The 20666-nt window shown below is 47.7% G+C and overlaps 1 protein-coding gene and 1 long non-coding RNA gene across 2 annotated transcripts; one reads left to right on the top strand and one right to left on the bottom strand.

Moving 5' to 3' along the window:
• Positions 1-349: 349 nt before the first annotated feature.
• LOC124701014 lies at positions 350-7979 on the bottom strand. The gene is made up of 3 exons (XM_047233075.1): positions 7715-7979; positions 6265-6743; positions 350-1206 (listed from the first exon to the last, which is right to left on the bottom strand). The coding sequence occupies exons 1-3, from the start codon at positions 7914-7916 to the stop codon at positions 559-561; spliced, it is 1329 nt and encodes a 442-aa protein (XP_047089031.1). The 5' UTR covers positions 7917-7979; the 3' UTR covers positions 350-558.
• Positions 7980-18448: 10469 nt separating this feature from the next.
• On the top strand, positions 18449-19035 carry LOC124701214. The gene is made up of 3 exons (XR_007001940.1): positions 18449-18557; positions 18653-18782; positions 18959-19035. It is a non-coding gene; the product is annotated as an uncharacterized LOC124701214 (long non-coding RNA).
• Positions 19036-20666: the final 1631 nt, after the last annotated feature.

Raw genomic sequence — 20666 nt, 5'->3', positions numbered from 1 at the left:
CTTATTCTTTCAAAAACTATCACAAGTTAAAAATTCCAGATGTACTTTTCAATTTTCTTTATAAAATATCGTCGTAATCTTTCACAATCATTGAATGTTGTAGTCTTTTACGTATACAAATGGTAGGAGCTTTGCATCTTAGTTAGGATATTTTAATTCGAAACCTGAAAGTTGCACTTTCCGTGCCTATAACTAGTTCACCACGTTGTTGTTGGCAAGTGGGTCTCATGAAGGGGTCTACACAACATACGAAAGTACAAAACCACATATTTTCACATACATATGGTACTTTGGACACATATAAGTAATCTCTTATATATATAAAACCACATACAAGGTAAAGATAGCATTAGCACAAATCCTCACAATCGTAAATTATTGCATTTTTTTGCGGGTACATTATTGCATGCTGCATAGTACCATCTATTGCAAGATAGATCACAGTACCACACTAGAAACAAATTACAATCCGTAGCAGGATATGTGCATTATCTGTAGTGTTGCCGACTGTAGAACTTCATCTCTTCAGATGCTGAAAAAAACCGAGATACCCAATATTCAAGGGAAAGCTGGTCGGAACCACATCGGCACCTGATAGTTATTTTCTGGCCCGGAGTAGTTGATCAAGGAAACATTGTCGGGAAGATCCTCCAGACTCAGATCTATGGCAATAGCATCATCGTCCGACACATCAGCAATGTATACATGATTTTTCTTTAAATCTCCAGAGGGCAATGACACGGGAACATAGAATGGATAGTTTGGGCCTACAAATAAGGCTTGATCACCAATATCACGGATTTCTTCTATGCTCTGGGTATCCATGTCCACCTCGTGAATCACAGCCCCATCCACCAGGAAGTTCAAGTGGCTGCTGCTATGACATGATCGTCTATTTCCCCATCTAAGAGGAGCATAGTCGCCATGTGCGCTGACAATAAGAATATTGCGGTTGACAGATGGTGCCAGAATAAAATCAAATTGTTCCCACCCTTGAGTGCGAGTGTCAACACATGACCTTAGCAGTAGCATAGGATTTTCCCCTCCTTCATCCAAACCCCATGACCACAAGTTTCCGTTCCTACAGATGGCGATAATTTTATCTCCATACATTATAGCATCAGAATAAATCGGTTCATCAGGATTCTCCAATGTAATCCAGTGATAATTCCCGGCCATAGTATAAGCTAGCATTCTGGCTGATATTGTCAGCTCTAACCCTCACTCACGATCGGATCGAATCGAGGCAGAGATAGAGAGGGAGCTGGAGGTAGACGATGAACACTTGGTGGTTTTGGTGCAGCGTACAACTTACTGCTTTTCTGTTTCATTCATCCTCTTATTGAGCGATTACAAAGCAATGCCGTGACTTCCGCCACGTTCCCGACTGAATCGTGCCATCCCACGACTCGGAACGAGCTCCACGACGATCCTACAAACATGGAGGTGCTCGCACTAAACACGACGCGGTCCTCCTAAAATCTCTCTAACAGAAACTCTGACGAAACTGTCGAAACTGAATCCTAACGACACTAACAGCTGCTAACTGAAACTTATTCAACAAATCTCCCCCTAAGTTTTAGTCGCGGATGATGTTGGTGACGCCGATCCTCGCGCGCAGGTCCTGGAACCGAACGCGCCCAAGAGACTTGGTGAGAATATCAGCGAGCTGGTTGGTGGTGCCGATGTGTTCGACGGAGACTCTGCCGTCGGCGACGTATTCCCTGATGAAGTGGTGGCGAGTGTCGATGTGCTTGCTGCGATCATGGAACACTGGGTTCTTGATCAGCTGAATGGTGCTTTGATTGTCGATGAAGAGCTTCACCGTCTTCTCCTCCTCGTTGAGCAGTTCGCCGAGGAGACGTCGGAGCCAGGCTGCCTGGCACGCCGTCGCTGTGGCAGCCATGTACTCAGACTCACACGACGAAAGTGCCACCGTCTTCTGCTTGACCGACTGCCAAGACACTGGGCAGCCGTTGATGAAGAAGATGCTGCCCGTCGTGCTCTTGCGATCATCTAGGTCGCCGGCCAGGTCCGCATCACTGTAGCCCACGAGCTCGAGCTGCTCGCTGCCGCCACGGAGTGTGCACCCGTAGCTCTTAGTGCCTGCGATGTACCGGAGAAGATGCTTGACCGCGCTCAGGTGTTCCGTCGTCGGCGTCTCCATGAAGCGACTGACGAAACCCACTGCAAATGCAATGTCAGGCCTGCTATGCACCAGGTACCGGAGACCACCGACGATGGAACGATACATCGTGCCATCCACCGGTGGGTTCGAGCTGATCTTGCTCATCTTCAGGCGTGGCTCCATTGGCATCTGGGTCGGGGTGCAGTTCGCCATGCCAGCCTTCTCTAGGAGCTTGCCGGCGTAAGCGGACTGGCAGAGCGTGATCTCGCCGCCGCCCTGGGACACTTCCATGCCAAGGTAGTAGGCAAGAAGACCCAGGTCACTCATCTTGAACCTGGTCATCATCTCGCGCTTGAACCTGGCGATCTCCTGCTTGCTGCCGCCAGTGACGATCAGATCGTCGACGTAGACGCCCAGCAGCAGGCGTGAATCTTCCTCGCCGCGTGTGTACACGGCGTGCTCCGATGGGCTCCTGGTGAAGCCCAGAGAGAGAAGCGTGCTGTCAAGCTTGGCGTTCCAAGCTCGCGGTGCTTGACGCAGCCCGTAGAGCGCCTTCTTCAGGCGCAGCACCTTTCCCTCCATGCCGTCGATGATGAAGCCAGGGGGCTGGGAGACATACACTTCCTCCTCAAGGTCGCCATTCAGGAATGCGCTCTTGACGTCGAGGTGGTGCACCTCCCAGTTGTGGTGTGCAGCTATGGCGAGGAGGACGCGCACCGAGTCCAGGCGTGCAACTGGCGCAAAGACTTCCTCGAAGTCTATGCCAGCTCGCTGCGCATATCCCTTTGCCACCAGCCTCGCCTTGTGCCGCACCACTTCGCCTGCAGGATTTTTCTTCAGCTTGAACACCCATTTCAAACCAATGGGACGGTGCCCAGCAGGCAGGTTGGTGAGCTCCCAGGTGTCGTTCTCCTCGATCGCGGCCATCTCCTCAGCCATGGAAGTGCGCCATCCAGCTTCTGCTTGAGCCTCCGTGAACGACGCAGGCTCTTCTCCTTCGGCAAGGAGCAGCCCCCGTTCAAGTTCGGCATCAATGTTGGCGACGGTCCTGTACCTGCGCACAGGAGTGTCTCGGTCCTCCACAGACGGAGTGTTAGCGCTGGAGGGCGTCGCGAACTCCACTGAGGGGTCCTGGAGGTCCCCTGCATCGTGGAATTGAGGGGTCGCCGGTGTCTGTGGTGACGCCGTGCCGTGCGCGCTCTGTGCGCGCTCTGGCGCTGGAGGTGTCGCGCCGTGCGCGTCCGGTGCGCGCTCTGGCGTGGGAGGGTCGGCGGCACACCCACGCGGAGCAGCAGCTTGGGGAAGCGTGTACTCCACGTCGAAGTCGCTGTTCACCGCCTCCAGGCCGCCGTTCTCCCAGCTCCATGACGCAGCCTCGTCGAAGACAGCATCGCGCGTGACGTGCACCGTCTGTGTCAGGGGGTCGAAGACCTTGTACGCCTTGGAGCCTGGCTCGTAGCCCAGCAGGACCATCTTCTTGCTGCGGTCCTCGAGCTTCTTGAGGTGTGGCCGAGCCGTTTTGACGTGAACGACGCAGCCAAAGACCCGCAGGAAGTGCAGATTTGGCGTCTTGCCGTGCCAAAGCTCGTACGGCGTCTTGCCATCCACGGCGCGCGTGAAGGAGCGGTTCAGAAGAAACACCGCCGTCGTCACTGCCTCCCCCCAAAACGTGTTGGGCACACCTCGCCCTTTGAGCATGCTTCGTGCGGTGGCCACTACCGTCTGATTGCGGCGTTCCACCACGCCATTGTGCTGCGGTGTGTAGGGCGCGGAGAGGTGGCGCTGGACGCCTCTGTCGGCGCAGAATTCCTCGAAGGAGCGGGAGGTGAACTCTCCCCCCCGATCGGTGCGAAGGGTGCGCAGGGTGCAGCCGCTCTGCACTTCGGCGGCCGCCTTGATGCGACGGATCGCGGCTTCAGCTTCGTCCTTGGTGGAGAGCAGCACCAGCCACATGTAGCGGCTGAAGTCGTCCACCATCAGGAGGAAGTAGCGCTTCCCTCCTGGCGTCGCCGGCGTGATCGGTCCGCAGAGGTCGGCGTGGATCAGCTCGAGGCGTTCCGTGGCGCGGAACTTTGCCACCTGCGGGAACGGGGCCCGCCTCTGCTTCCCTGCCAAGCAGGCGTCGCAGAGCTGGTCCGTGTGGCCGATCTCTGGTAGCCCGCGAACCATGTCGTTGCGAGACATGGCGCGGAGCGCCCGAAGTTCTGGTGGCCGAGCCTCTCGTGCCAAGTCCAGCTGCTGTCGCCAGAGCGCAGCGACAGGCACACAGGCTGCACCACCTGCAGGTTCACCTTGTAGAGACGATTCGGGGAGCGAGGTACCTTGGCGAGCAGGCGATTGCTGCGATCCCAAAGGGACATGAAGCCGTTGCGGATCGCTGAGGGGCAGCCGTTCTCGTCGAGCTGGCCGAGGCTCACTATGCTCGTCTTGAGCTTGGGGATGAGGTAGACGTCCGTTAAGGCGCGGTGCTCGTCGCCACGCACCGCGATGACCACGGTCCCACGCCCGACGATGTCGACGATGGAGTTGTCGCCGAATCGCACCGTGCCAGTCACCTTGGTGTCTAGCTCGGCGAAGACGGCTCGACTGCCGGTCATGTGGTTGGACGCGCCGCTGTCGAGGTACCAGGGTACGTCGACCGGCTCATGCTCGTCGCCAAGCCGCACCTTGGCACGCTCCTCGTTGAGGAACACGTGTCCGCCCACGCGTTCGGGTTCGTCGGCGACTGGGCACAGCTGCGCCATGAGGAGCGCGGCCGGCTCGTCGTCGTCGCCGTCCTTGACCAGGTGAGCCTCTTCCCTCTTCTTCTTGCGACAGTCACGGGCCCAATGCCCGAACTTGCCGCAGTAGCGGCATTTGTCGTCGCGTGCGGCGCCGCCGCCGTTCGCCCCTTGCGGCTTGTCGCGCGGGGCGTCGTTCCCGCGCCCCTTGCCGCGGCGGTTGCCACCGCTGCCACCGCTCCCTGACGAGCCATCGCCATCGCGGTGCTTCATGCGGGCGCGCCACTGCTCCTCCGTGAGCAGCAGTTGGCCGCCGCCGGCCGTGCCTGTGGGCTCGTCGTCGTCGTCTTCTTCGCAGACCTTGAGACGCCCCGTCAGCTCTTCGATGGACATGGTTTTCAGATCGAGGAGGCCCTCGATTGACCGTGCCATCTGCTTGTACTTCCTTGGCACGACCCGCAGGTACTTGAGGATCACTTTCTTGTCGTCGACGGGGTCTCCATGGATGTCCAACTGGTGGACCAGCTCCTGCAGCCTCAACCCAAAATCATCGACAGACTCACCGGGTTTGAACCGAAGATCCTCGTACCGCTTGCGGAAGTTTTGGGCTTTCGAGTCCCTGACTCGATCTGCCCCGACGCGGATCGTCTTGATCGCATCCCACGCCTCCTTCGCCGTGTCCTTGACGGCGAGCATCGGAATCATCTCCAGAGGTACGGCGCGGAGGATGGCCTCCAACGCCGCACGATCGTCGTCGTACTCGCCCACGCCCGTGTCGATGACTTCCCACAGGTGACGAACCTGCAGGATCACCTTCATGAGCAGCGACCAGGTGTTGTAGTTCGTCCTCGTCAGCACCGGCCACGCCGTGCTGGAGCTGCCGCCCATGTCGCGCGTGGAGCGCGGGACGGCCAGCGCCTTCTCTGCCGAGGAGTGTGGTGATGAAGCGGCGCCCGAGTTCTTCCCGTCCTTGTCCGCGTCTGCGGCGGCCTTCTTGGACGCGTCATCGCCGCCCTTCGTCATCCTTCTCTCCGCGACACGAGCCTAGGCTCTGATACCACTTGTCAGCTCTAACCCTCACTCACGATCGGATCGAATCGAGGCAGAGATAGAGAGGGAGCTGGAGGTAGACGATGAACACTTGGTGGTTTTGGTGCAGCTACTGCTTTTCTGTTTCATTCATCCTCTTATTGAGCGATTACAAAGCAATGCCGTGACTTCCGCCACGTTCCCGACTGAATCGTGCCATCCCACGACTCGGAACGAGCTCCACGACGATCCTACAAACATGGAGGTGCTCGCACTAAACACGACGCGGTCCTCCTAAAATCTCTCTAACAGAAACTCTGACGAAACTGTCGAAACTGAATCCTAACGACACTAACAGCTGCTAACTGAAACTTATTCAACAGATATGGCAATGGCAAAATAATCATGAGGTTCAGCTTGAGTGGGAGTTCGGCACAACTGGACGCGGTCAACTAGAGGACATTTTTGCAAGTTGTCAGGCAGATAGATGTAATATCCTGTGATAGGATTCAGAAGCTTGAAGAAGTTGCCTGCTTGACCAGTGGTCACTAGCCATTCATCTTTGCCGCCTATCCATCTCTCATATCTCAGAGCCTCCACCTCAACCGAGAACAACTCCCTTGACAAGATGTTGTTGATAAAAAACAAACCTCGCTCCCAATCATCCGGGATCTCCCAACCGCCCTCGGAGGGAGAAGTCAGTAGGGTAGGAGCACCAGGTTGTAGGCGACGATTCTCTGTGTACACCTCTGCCCAAGGCCTACAGACCAAAGGGAAACTAAGGATATCGAAGGCACCAAGACGATCAAGAATGATACGGAACATATCCAGTGGAAGATCGATCCAATCAAAGGAAGGTGCTTCATCTGCAGGCAAACCATCAGAACATGGTTAAAGATCGAGCCCATCAGTTTTATGCCGAAAACTTATGAGGGTTAATTTATCTGATGAGAAGGATCACTTTGTTTGGAAGTTGACAACAAATGGCATGTTTACAGTCAAATCTATGTATGAGGATTTAATGAATGATCACACCCATTTCTTGCGAAAATATCTTTGGAAAGTTAAAGTTCCTTTAAAGATAAAAATATTTATGTGGTTCTTAAGCAACAAAGTTTTACTCAATAAAGACAATTTAGCCAAGAGAAGATGGAATGGTTGTACAAAATGTGTTTTTTGTGGTGAGCAGGAGACTATTGAACATTTGTTCATCACTTGTCCTTTAGCTAAAATTCTCTGGCGTACGATTAATTTTACTTTTGCTCTCCCACCTCCAACCAGTATTACCAATATGTTTGGTAACTGGCTAAATGGAGTTGATAGACAATCAAAGGCTTTCATCCGTATTGGGGTTTCTGCCTTATGCTGGTCTATCTGGAGGACAAGGAATGATATTATTTTTAACAAGAAACTTTCATTTCACTTTTTGCAGGTTATCCATATGGTGTCACACTGGGTCCAGTTGTGGGCTCTTCTGTCACCGGAGGGACAGCGGGATGCTATGGCTACTGGATGCACACGGCTCCAGATGGTCGCTCAGGATATCTTGTGCCAGGCTGGCTGGCGGCACAATAGACGGATACAATGATGTGTAGTCCGATTCTTCTAGTTATCTTTCGCTGGTTGATTCTTGTATCAATTCTAGGCGATGCCTAAGATATTTTAATTTTGTACTATTACTTTATTAATAAAAGGCCGTGTGCATCATCACGATGCAGAAGCCGGGGTTTCATTCCCCATTTTGAAAAAAAAAGATTGAGCCCATCAGTTGTGAATGATCGACCATCCTGCAGTAAGGGCAATATATAGTTCCTGATTGATATGGATAGGAACGTACCTGTGTTATCGAAATCTTCGATTTGATTCTCCTCCTCGTTGATCTGAATGAGAAACGACGGTGACGGTGGAGCCGGGTGCCTCCCCTCCTGCCATATCTCTAACGAGTGCACAGGTGCCTGCGCGTTCTCCGCCGTCCCCAGAGCTGCAATCGCAGCTGCTTCCTCCACGCCGTCATGGTGCTGCGCATACATGGGATTCATCTGCGGCTGCCTGATGCGTGGAAAGATTCAGATCGAAGGAGTTTATGTGGGCACGGTGGCTGGGTTGCTTGCAAGAGCGGTGGTGGCCTCTGGACAGCGGAGACGATTGAGCATAAATATGGCGCAAAGGGATCGCGTTCGGACTCAACGGTCGCCGCGCTGAGCTGTGCAGACGCGTACAGTTTAATGCTTGTTGTTTTTGGCAAGCCCGTATAACTCATTAACTCTATTCCATTTGTTGTTTTGCTGGATATAGAAAGAAACCTTACTCGAACTTATATATTCAAGTGGCAGAAAAAGAATAAGGGTTCATCGTGACTTGACTGGAGGACCTACTGTAAAATCACAGAATTTCATAGTTTCAAATAAGATAGTAATGAATTGATGTTTAGAAATCTTTTTTTTAACAACATGTGCAAAAAATACATGTGGGGATAAAAAAGGAGTTTTTTAACTTTCATGGAGCCAAAAAATACAACTTATTTGTTAGCGAAACTTTGAAGACATGTAGATAATATTAGTTTTAATCCGCGTCTAAAAGTCCAATATTATTTTTCTTTTTCCCCAAATACAGGCTCTTGTAGACGAGTACGACATTCATAATTACCACGAGAACTAAACACTCGCACGTCCCTAGTTATAAGTTGGCAAATAATTTTAATTCAAAACCTAGACATTTTATTTTGGATACCACCCTAGGTAGATAACTACCCAAACCCTGTGTGCGTTCATAAGGATGAGGGTATATACGTATTATGAGTCTTGTGTCTGTACTGTGTTTCGCAAAAAAAAAACCCTAGTAAGAACTAGCTAGATAATTGACACAAAGGCCAGTTGCACAATAAACAATACCATATAGGTTACTTGGGCTCGGGGATGGCTATGGGCAGTATCGAGCTCCCGTCTAGTCGGTGCGGATGACCATTCATGCTGATCTCGGCCCAAAATCGATGCATAGCTACCGGATCACACGGTGCAATGTTGAATCCGCACGTGGCCCATGATCGCAGAACTAAGGTAGCACAAGCTTGAAACAAGCCAAGGAATAAAATCCAACTGCTTATGCAACATATTTACTTAGTTCACTTCTTCTCTCCGGTGTCCTCACTTTCATTTCCTTGTTCTCGCCAGTGCTTACCCCGACGCCAACTCTCTTGGACCTCCTCTGGCACCGCCGCCATAGCCTCTGAGGCCGCCCTAGGAACATGCCCCAAGATGGTTGCAAAGCCAGCAGCGGTTTAAATGTTTAGATTATCATTAAAAAAAACTCGAAGAACAGAGCATGAGACTAAAAGGAATCGTTCCAGAGGCATATCCTCATCTACCGTTTGTTTGCACATGGCTGGTAGTCTAGTGTGTGCAAGATCGAGATATGTGGGCTTCGGTGGTGGTGGGGTGGCCTCCGAGACGAGTGGAAGCACGCGCCACATTGTGGAGGTGGACGGTGGTGGGGGAGGCCTCAGAGGCACGCGGAAGTGGGCGACATGTGGCAGAAGCGGGCGGCGGTGGGGGGGGGGGGGCGAACTCGATGGCACACGGGAGTGGGCCGTAGGTGAGGGAAACGGGCAGCAGTGGGGCAGCCTTGGAGGCGTGCAGAAGAGAGCGGCATGAGGGCAAGGAGGAAAGTCAGCCGGAGGAGCCATTTTGTCAGATTCCGAGCAGGGACACATTTATAAATGGAGAACACCTACTACTAGGTGCGTCGGTGGGGGTGGGGGTGTTGGTGGCCTCTAAGGTGCGTGGAATGGGCAGAGGTGGGTGCAACCTCAGAGGCACGTGGAGGCGTGGAGAAGCGGGTCGTGCATGAACAAGGAGGAAGGTGAGACCAGCAGGCAATTGTGTTGGATTAAGAGTGGGAGGAAGGAGCCGCGATATGTGGAGGAACTCGATTTTGTTACTGGTCGTAGTTTGTAACATTTTGGACCTTTAGCTTCTTCTTTTTTTGTCTTTTAAAAGTTCTAAAAGTTCCTAGCGTTGGAAATACCGATACCTAGGTGGATGGGTCTGAACACTATTGGAGATTCTGGCTTTGCATTTTATAGATATATATGGAAAAAGGTCAGCGGAACTTTGGTGTGTGTCGATAAACGGCAAACCGTACACAACCTAGATTGGTACAACAAATATTTACTGTGTGTTTTCAACATGTACATGTCATAGTCTTTGCCATGTGTATTTTCACGTTACACGACATAGATAAGTTGACTTGACGGTTTGGACGGGCAGACGACGGCACTTGATAGTTTGCCGTGTACCAAAATAAAACACACGAAAAAAAGTTCAAATTATATTATGTGCCTAGCGTTGTGCATGACAGCCCAATGCCACAGGTGCGGCCCCTTTGTCATGTGTTGCGCTGGCTTGGCACACGACAAAGACACCACCTTTTATCGTGTGTCGAGTGGACTGGGCACACGACAAAGACACCAACCTTTGATGTGTGGCTTGTGTGCCAGGTACACAGCAAAGCCCGGCCTACAGGGCAAAGGGCGATCCTAGGTTGGTCGGCCGGCTCCCATGGCACATATTCGTGTGGTTTCCTTTGTTGTGTGCAAGAATTTTTCAGTTTTTCCTTAATCCCTGCATTTCAACAAATAAAACATATAATTTCACAATAGTTTCACATGACTCACAAATATATAATAATAAATAATCTAAATATGGTGCAAACAAGTTCATAACCTGTAATGTCCCAGGTTTAGAGACGATCGAGGGGTAGATTTTAGAAAGGGATGTGCATTGCATAGTAAATTCTGGGGAAATTTCGCGCTTTTAAAAAAAACTGCATCGAAGGGGGACAAGTTTCTCTCTCGACACCTTACATGGTTAGGGTTTCGAGAGTGCGACAAACTTGCAACTCACCTAACTAAATTAGGGTTTTGAGAAGAGAGGAGAGTATTGCATTACAACTTAAGTTGCATGATTGAATTCAAACACAAGAACTTTTGAATTTCAAATTTAAACATCATATGAATATCTCATAATTCAAAATTGAGGTAATTCATTAAACAAATATGAATAATCAAGAATATAAACATTACATTTATTTAGTAAAGCTCATTAGGGAAACTTTGAGCTTTATTAATAATCACACAAGATACATTGTCTTTACAATATCCAGAATTGAAATATAAAATATTACAACACATTACAAGAATTGAATAAATAGAAAAATAGAAAATGAAAATTACAAAGATATTGTAAAATGGCTAAACTAGATAAGAAAATCTTCATGATTTTCTTGGACATCACTTGATTGAATTTCTTGATCATTTCCTTAAACCTGCATAGTAAGACAACAAAGACAAGAAAATAGGGATTATGCCAAGTGGTAAAACCACTTGGCAGGTTAGCAAATTTTTTTTCGATAAAGGGCGTTTTATTACTTAAGTTAAGCATTACACCCAGCCTCTGCATAACTAGGATGCACACAGCCGTTCGAGCTAAAAGTTACACCATCAAGACGAGTACAATCCATATAGTAAAAAATGAAAAGCTAAGGTAGCGCCACAGATGAATGAGGCTCAATCCGAAGATTTCTATGCCACCCATGTTGGGAAAAAATATCCCTCGCCGTGTCCTCCAACCGTGTACAAACCTCCATAAAGAGGTCTCGATACTCCACACGCTGTAGAGGAGACCAAGAACGGAGCGTAGCCGTACACCGGTAGATAACCTGCAAAAGAGAAGCATTTTTATCATTAAAAACCTTGTCATTTCTACATAGCCAAAGCGACCATATCACGGCAATCGCTCCCACCCTAATAAGTATCTTAAACCTAGGATCAACACCATTAAGCCAATTGCCGAAAATGTTCGCAACGCTACGTGGTGGATATAAGGTAGAACCTATCTGGATGACTGACCATATAGACCTCGCGAATTTACACTGGAAGAAAAGGTGTTTGATTGTCTCGTCTTGATGACAAAAGACACACGATTTACTTCCATGCCAATTTCGTTTTACAAGGTTATCTTTTGTTAAGATAACCCCGCGACGAAGATACCAAGTGAATACCTTCGTTTTAAGCGGGATCTTCATCTTCCAAATTTTTTTATTACTATCGACTTGAACCTCAGGATGGATTAAAGCCTTGTACATCGAATCTACCGAAAACTTTCCATTTTCGGTGAGATTCCATCGAAACACATCGGATCCCTGCGTCAACTGGACCGAATCCAAACGTTGAAGCAAAGCATTCCAAGATGCTTGTCTAGGACCAACAATGCTCCTTCTGAACGTCACATTAGGTGGGGAAGATTCCATCACCTTGGCGAGAGTATCGCTTTTATGGCGCACAACATTGTATAAAGCCGGATATTGTTCACGGAGGGTGGTATTACCTAGCCACTTGTCCTCCCGAGAATCTAATTTCCGATCCATTCCTAATAGAGAAGGAGCCATATGGAAAGAAGAATTTCTTCGTTGCCATAAGGCCAGCCCAAAAATGTGAATCACCTGGTTTCCAATAAACCTGGGACATAGCATTTGAGCCAACATATTTTCTCTTGAGTAAGGTTTGCCACACCCCTTCTTCAGTAAGTAGCTTAAAAAGCCATTTGCCAAGGAGGGCTTTATTCTTGACCTCCAGGTCATGAATGCCAAGACCTCCTTGATCTTTTGGTCGGCAAACTATACTCCATTTGGTCAATCGATATTTCTTTTTCTCACTATCCCCTTGCCAAAAAAATCTTGACCGGAAATAATCCAATCGTTTTAAGACTCCTTTGGGCAATTGGAAGAAAGAGATCATATACAGTACCATGTTACTTAGCACTGAATTAATAAGGACCAATCTTCCTCCCAAGGATAGTAATTTACCTTTCCAACTAGGTAATCTTAATTGCAATCTCTCCTCAACAAGCTTCCATTCAGCATTTGTAAATCTCCGATAGTGAATCGGAATACCCAAATACTTAATAGGGAACTGACCTTGCCCACAGCCAAATAATTCAGCATACTGGGCGACGTCATCCACGAGCCTCGCCAAAACAAAACAACTCACTCTTATGGAAGTTAATCTTTAGACCCGATAGTTGCTCGAATGCTGAAAGTATTAACTTCAGATTCTTTGCCATTTCGATGTCATGTTCCATAAAAAGAATTGTATCATCGGCATATTGAAGGATAGATAAACCTCCATCAACTAGATGAGGAACAACACCTTCAATTTGGCCACCAGCCTTGGCGCGTTCAATCATGACGGCAAGCATATCGGCCACTATATTAAATAGCATTGGCGATAGAGGATCACCTTGTCTAAGCCGCTTCTTGGTCTGAAAGTATTTGCCAATGTCATCGTTGACTTTAATGGCTACACTTCCTCCCGAGACGAAGCTTTGAATTAACGCACACCACTCGTGAGAGAAGCCTTTCATTCTTAAAGTTTGTTGAAGGAAAGACCACTTGACTTTATCGTAGGCCTTCTCAAAATCAATTTTTAAAATTACCCCATTCAACTTCTTACGGTGTAGTTCGTGTACCGTTTCATGAAGGATCACAACTCCGTCAAGGATGTTACGACCTTGCATAAAAGCAGTTTGAGAAGGACGAACCACATGATCAGCTACAGAATTCAGCCTAATGGTTGCAGCTTTGGTGAAAATTTTGAAACTAACATTAAGGAGACAGATAGGTGGCAGGTTAGCAAATATGATCAAATTGAGAGGATAACTCAAACACTGCCGGGGTGTCAAGCCAAAGGACCAAGTCCCAACCTGTGAAGCACACAGGCAGCTCACGAGGATAGCTCGCATGTCTCACAACACACACGGACCGAGGGGAGAGTCACCTAAGTGACATGGTTGTCTTGTCGACCAATGAAGCGAGTGCTTGGGTGGTATAAAAGCTTTTTCACCAGCAAACCCTAGCTGATCATCGGCAGAATCTCCCAGGGTAAGAACTCAAGAACAGGAAGAACACATAGCTAGCCAAAACCCACCAGAGACAGTTCCACCAAGAACTGCTTGCTGCTGAGCAACAAATCATGGAATAGATCAAGCATCAGCTAGCCAGGAGGATCAGGGCAAGTTTTGATCATCAACCAGAAGCAATCCTCTACACCAACACCAATTTCTAGGAGCTGGAGTGAGGTATATCAATAAATCATGAGCAAGCAAGGTTTTGCTCATACAAATCCATCATATGCACAAGTCACGGAGGCAAAGTGGGTAGAAACCCTATATGTGAGTCATCATATGGCTACCGGCCAAATTGGTGCAAGTAAACAAGAGGAAAACCAATAGGAAGTTACCACGGGAACATTGGCTATGTCAAACCAGTGACATAATCAAAGACATCCAACAAGGGATGATCCTATCTAGCTAGCCAGATTCACTTAGCACCTATGGCCACCACACCATCAGACAGATAGACTATCAAGTGTCTATTTATGTTTTTCAACATCAAAAGCATCTGGCAACCAAATATGGTCAGGCCAGAAAGCAGTTGTCCATTCAAACCAAGCCAACAAGTGTGGGAGCTTCCTAAACAGCCAGGAATGGCTGTTGAGGCCACCTCTACCACTTAAGCAATCAAACCACCAAGCCAGCACATATATCATTACCCAGAAGGGTTCAGTATGAGCTAGGGTACCCAACCAGTGGTTGGCATCCCTCTAGTCTCATCAATTCATCCATGAGATCATCACTGCAAGCAGTTCACATCATTTATCCATGCAACAAAGCAAACCAACACAGATAAATGAATTATACAAGCAATTGATACAATAGAATCTTGCTGGTGATCCAATGGATCACTGCAAGTATCAACAAGTGCTTGAACAAGCACCATCACACACCAGGCCAAGCCTGTGTGATGCACACACAACACACAGAGAGCAACAGTCAGGCACAGACATGAAACAACATCTCTCACAAGCAATTGATGATCATATGATCATCAGAGTTTGCTAGCACTGGTTACAGATGGCTATAACCAAGCATATTAACAGTAATTAGCCAGGTACTGAAGAATTACAACCAAGCTATAACTGAATAAATAGATACGGAATCAATGACTTTATGATTGTATCCAGGAGTACATCAAAGGCATGATGTATCACTGAATCAAGTTACCCAAAGAGAGCACACCTCACTCATCACTGGATTGTGCTATTAAGCCAACATCAATGCTCAATTGAGCATGTTCATGAAATTAAGCACAAGATATAGCACACCAGGGCACTGGCACTTGCCAAAGGCAAGGATCATGCATCATGATCAAGCCAGAGGCAAGTGGATGTATCCACAGGGAGGCAGGAGCAAGATAGTAGCAGCAGTAACAATTAAAAATTGAGCACAACATCACAGTAAGCTCATGAGCTAGGGCTCATGAATTGCAACAGCAACTAATAAAGAAGAACAACACAGCGCAGAAGCTAGGAATAATGGCAGCAGCATACACAGAGCAGCATCACAGCAGCCACACAAGCGCATCCATGGCTAGCACAGCAGCAGCACAGCAACACAGCATAGCAGCATAGCAACAACATGCACATGCTAGCACACTCACAACAGAAATGGCGTAAGGCCGCAGAAGCATAGCCGCAGCAGTACACGGCAAGCTTCTCTACAGGGAGAGCATGCCAGCGGCGGAGCTAGTCGAACAGGAGCAGAAGGAGAGAGAGAGGAGGAGGCGGGATGAACTTACAAGCCGGGCGAAGCGAGAGACGCGCAACCGTGGCGGCACGGCGGCACACGCCGGGCTAGCGGCGGCGCCGGGCCAAGCCGAGGCCAGGCCACCACCTCGCCGCAACACCAGCTTCATCACGGCGACGTCACGGTGCCAGGGACGCCGGTGAATGGCGGATCTTCACGGATCCAGGCGATTGAGGCGCAGCAGGGTTGGGGGCGAGCAGGAACGGCGGCGAACGCCAAATCGACGCGGACCCAAAGGTGCGCCGTCGAGCGGCAGCTCGATTGGCACCGACCTCGCCGACGGGAAGGGCCGGTGGCGGTCGGATTAGGGGCGGCGGCGGCGAGGCGACCGCAGCATCGCGAGAGGACGAGGGGGATTAGGGTTCCACGCGGGGCAGAAAGGGGCGAGTGGGCCGACCGAGCCCAAGTGTGGCTCGGGTTAGGGTTAACCCCACTGGGCCACCCTGACAGGTGGGCCCAGGGGTAAATGTGTCATTTCACATTTTAAAATAAACAAGAAACTTTGAAAATGAATAGAAAATGATCAAAGCTGTAAAAAAATAAATAAAAACCACTACTGCATGTCATTTGAGTATTTCTATCAAATTAATTGCATGTCATTTGAGTGTTCAGGCAAGTTCATCACTTGGTCATGTCATTTGAGTATTTCTATCAAATTAATTGCAAAGTACTATGGTTATCACTATTGCATGAAAATCAAAACCACTACTTTCATAACTATGAATATGACTATGTGGTGGGCAATGGAACCATGGATTGTGTTGATATGGTGGAGGTTCCATTGCACGGGTTTATATCCATCTAGGATTAAACAACAAATGTCGCCAGTGATTCTTGTGCCGTAATACCCGTGTTAACCATAAGATCCGGAGTGGGACGGAGTAGTCAAAAGTGTTTCCACCTCTCGTTCATCAACGGATGCGCTTACCGTAGCGAGTTGTATACGGCAGAACAACCGGAGGGTGGGGATCCCATTCTAATTCCCCACGGTAAAGCATTGCTTGCCGTAGCAGTTGTGTCTTGCGGAACAACCGGAGGGTGGGGATCCCATTCTAATTCCCCACGGTAATGCGGTCTCACTACAACAAGCCCCCCCATATAGCAATGCATACTTTGCAATGCTTCGAATATGCGTAGCAAAGTATTGGCATAGCTACGCATTTTTGCGTTGGTACATCCATCTGTTGCCAGCTATACCGTGGAGAACGAATAACATGTGGTGTGGTGTGTATGTGTGTAATCGAATCATCCTACCGTAAACATCACACAAAATAATTTTATCTAAGACATGTCAAATAAAAACATGTAGCAAGCTAGCCAGACATCCAACCATAAAAAAGTCATGTCGCTTATCAATTTCCTTTGAAGATGTAAATTTGGTGTCTTCATTTTTGGAAAAGGAAAAATTAGAGAAAAGTTAGGCGAAACATTTGTGGAGGTCGAATATTATTTTCATCTCCCTTTTGTCCCTCCGTTTCTTCCTACAAATTTCCACCAATTCTTTTCTACATTTATTGATTATTACTCGCTCATTTTCCCTAGTTTTAAGGCAAGCGACCCAACCTCCCATAAAAATTAATCCCTGAAACTTGGTGTATGTAACTAGGCAACTGCCTCTATATTTCCGCACCTTCCGATCTCATCTACACAAGTCGTGGCCTCGTGGGTAGTCTTCTGCAACAACAACAGCTCCAGCGAACCTCCGTTGGCTCATGGCAGCGGGCGATTCTGCATCATTCTCTTCAATTGCAGGTCAGTCCCTCCTCCCTCATGGGTCTCCTCTCTTTCAGCTTGATCCATCCAGTCGCTGCTACGGCGTGAGGGCGTCTCGCTCCCAGCCGCCATTATCGCGTGAGGGCATCTCGCCGCCGTCCACATCTCAGGCGGACTTGCGATTGCATCGCCTCTCGTCCACCTCGTCCATATTGTGGATGCCATCTTGGACAATGGCCACATCCTCACCTCTAACCCTGGACGCCGGATCATCCTCGTATCTCTATGTTCCGATCTCCTTACCCCCTTTTGATTTGTTATATCCCCGTTTGTCTGATCTGTTCCTCTGCTCCTTTAGGTACGTGATGCTCTGTTGCTGCGCCGCCTGGCTCCTAAACATGTACTCTCTCTAGGTCGGATCTCATGGGTGCCAAACTGCCAGCCCCACCGCTCACATGGCTTCATCCCCTACAAAGGTGACCTCTCAATTCTGGATCAGTCTTGGTACATGAACCGTTCCTCCAAATTTGAAAGCATGGTGGCGTCCTTCTTTATTTCAGTTGGCACTTTGGTGCTCCTGCCATATTATATCTCTTTAATCACCATGCTTGAGTGCTCATAGGTGGACAAATTAGGTGCGTGACTGAACAACATGTATCCTTATTCATTTCAATTGGTCCATACTTATATTTTGGCTAGCAATCCTCCTTTTTTAATCAAACCTGTTCCTCCTATTTTGTTGTGCAGAACACAATTCTGTTTGTCCCTACATGTAGTCCGTCAATAATTCTCTTGATATCTACTATACTCGTTACAAGCAGAACTATTGTTTTGGCTCAGATGAATATTCACAACATTTGTTTTGGATGTCGGTGTTGTACTGCTATTCATCATCACGATCTTATCAGAAGAGTAGCTCGTTGGTCATGGAAATCGTGCTAGCTACTGTGTATTTCTTGGTTCCTTTTGTTATTTTATAGAACCATCCGGTGGCTAGGAGGCAGTAGTATTCAAGCTTCTTAACCCAACGTTGTTCACTAATTATAGAGTTAGTTCTGTTATATTGAGTCACAGCTATACTCACTGACTTTGATATTCAAACAAATATTATTGTCTGTTCATTGTTATAACATGTATACGACAGGTGAATCTTCAGGACTGTTTTCTTTGCAATTACAAGAAATATATAGTACGAGTGTCCAGAAGGTTAAAGTAATCTATAATCATTGTGTAAACATCTCACACTTGATAGGGTGCACACGTATGCAGGTATATTTATTTCATATGCATTATTATTTTTAAATTCAGGTACTTTTAAGTACTGAAATACTTGTATTTATTGTGAAGTTCAATTTTTTTGTCAGGAGGATGCATATGGCCAAAAACATTTGGCCAGATTCCACACTATACATTTTCTCACGATTATGTTCGCTTAAGATGCTACTAAGAGGACTATAGTCTAGCACGTTCAACTTAAGAATGTATACATCAAAGGTACTAAACCGATTTGTGTATGTCAGATTGCACATATATACTATTTCATATAATCTCTTCTCCATGCAGCATCGGGAAGCTAAATAGGATCAGACAGACAAGAACATATGTCTCAAATTTCTGTACTGAAGACATTATGCATGACTAATACATCTCTTTGCTTCTTATGCAAACAGTGTGTGGAGAAGTTAAGCTTCAGGAAAAGAGGCGAGGCGATACATGATACTTATAAGAAGAAAAACAAGAAATTTTGAAGGCTATTAATGCATGTATGGCTGTGTTGGTAGCAAGTTGGAGGATGCCGCTACTACTAGATAGTTGTATATTGTGTTTTAGAATGTAATGTTCATGGTTGATGTTCGGAATAAAACACATATTATTTGGATGATGTTCTTTGTAATGCAACAAATTGATTTAATATATGATGTCTTTCCATTTGCTATATTGGGCTCATGTGCAAATGACATTAATTGTTCATGATATATAAATTACAATGATATGTTTTAACCATTTTAGAATTCATTTGTGCACAATAACCACCAACGCATATGAAGTGTTGTTATGATCTAATTATATGAGTTGCTATGTTACAACGCGTATTCACATCAATTACCAACGCATGCATATACGTTGTTGTAGATCTTTGCAACGCCACCTATAGCCACGCATATCAAATCCGTTGGTGTAGACCTCAACAACGCTTATATGGACATTTAGCAACGCATTGATGCGTTGCTGAAGGGGGGTTCCTGTTGTAGTGTCTATGATGGGTTGCAGCTACCGGCGTAGGAGTGTATGGTAGAGCCCAGCACTGTCGTCGTGGTCGGGGTCCACCCTGAAATTACGGGAATAATGGGACCGGCATGGACCCAGGGTCGGGGCATGCAACAAAGGGTGGGTGTTCGAGGTAGCGGAGGAACATGATTGGCTAGACCTTATACCGGGCCTCACACCAAAGGAAGTGTGGACGGGAAAGCTGCCCGGATGGCACCAAGGTTAAGATCTCTTATGGGTAAAGCAACACACCTCTGCAGAGTGTAAAGAACTGTGACCTGTCACTCCCTGTTCCGGGATTGAGGAACTGCGAACGCGGCCGGAAAGGAGCTCCATGAAGTTCTAGTAAACCGGTGAAGGCTGACGGACATAGCTCTTTGAAATAAAAGCAATCTCTTGAAGAAACTAGTTAAATGCCCGTGCGTTGCTACGGTTTCTATTTTTTCCTCAATATGTCAATACAATAATGGAAAAAATTAATGTGTATGATAAAAACAGCCACAATATATTCTACATATAAGATTATATCTCGTTTGAAGTATATTTTGACAACTGATATCATTACCTTCCACCTTTGTAGACTTCTAACCATGTTCATATCACACAAACTAATCAGCGACATACCTGCACAACCAGCTATCGGCCATGGCATGTACAACTTGTCCATCAACATTCAAAGAAAACATAGCTGAAATAGAAGTTGTGCATCGATATTCAAACAAGTTGGAATCAGATACCTTTAAGCTGAAATTCAAAGAAAATGGAGGAATATCTAGTTGAGATGCGTGAAAGATATAAGGATAACTGAAGCGGGCTAGAGAAGAGATGACTCTGCTCGACGTCGATGATCGGTGACATGATGGAATCTTGGGGCTATCTTCATGCGGGAAATAGAGCGTGGACGGGAACAGTAGAAAATAGACTCGGCGAAGCATGGTGGTTTAGGCGGTGTTGTGGTTGTTTTCTTCCCCACTGATGTAGCACTGCCAAGTCAACCTGCTACTTCACTCCGTCCCCGATCCCGCGCTCGACCTCATCTGTTCTGGGATGGTCGCCCTAAGCCACAAACTTCTTTCAAAATCAGCGAGGTGCGCTAGGTCAGTTGGTAGT

This window comes from Lolium rigidum, chromosome 3, assembly GCF_022539505.1.
Source record: "Lolium rigidum isolate FL_2022 chromosome 3, APGP_CSIRO_Lrig_0.1, whole genome shotgun sequence".
Taxonomy (NCBI): Eukaryota; Viridiplantae; Streptophyta; class Magnoliopsida; order Poales; family Poaceae; genus Lolium; species Lolium rigidum.
Note: the sequence above shows the minus strand (reverse complement) of the source record. Positions and strands in the feature narration are given on the sequence as shown.

Bases quoted from the DNA above. Each gene is read 5' to 3' on its own strand.
- LOC124701014 (XM_047233075.1), bottom strand. From the start codon at position 7,916: ATGAATCCCATGTATGCGCAGCACCATGACGGCGTGGAGGAAGCAGCT. The intron at 6,744-7,714 runs GTACGTTCCTAT...GTTTGCCTGCAG, and splicing joins CGAAGATTTCGATAACACAG to ATGAAGCACCTTCCTTTGAT. The intron at 1,207-6,264 runs ATATCTGTTGAA...TTAGAGCTGACA, and splicing joins ATGATTATTTTGCCATTGCC to ATATCAGCCAGAATGCTAGC.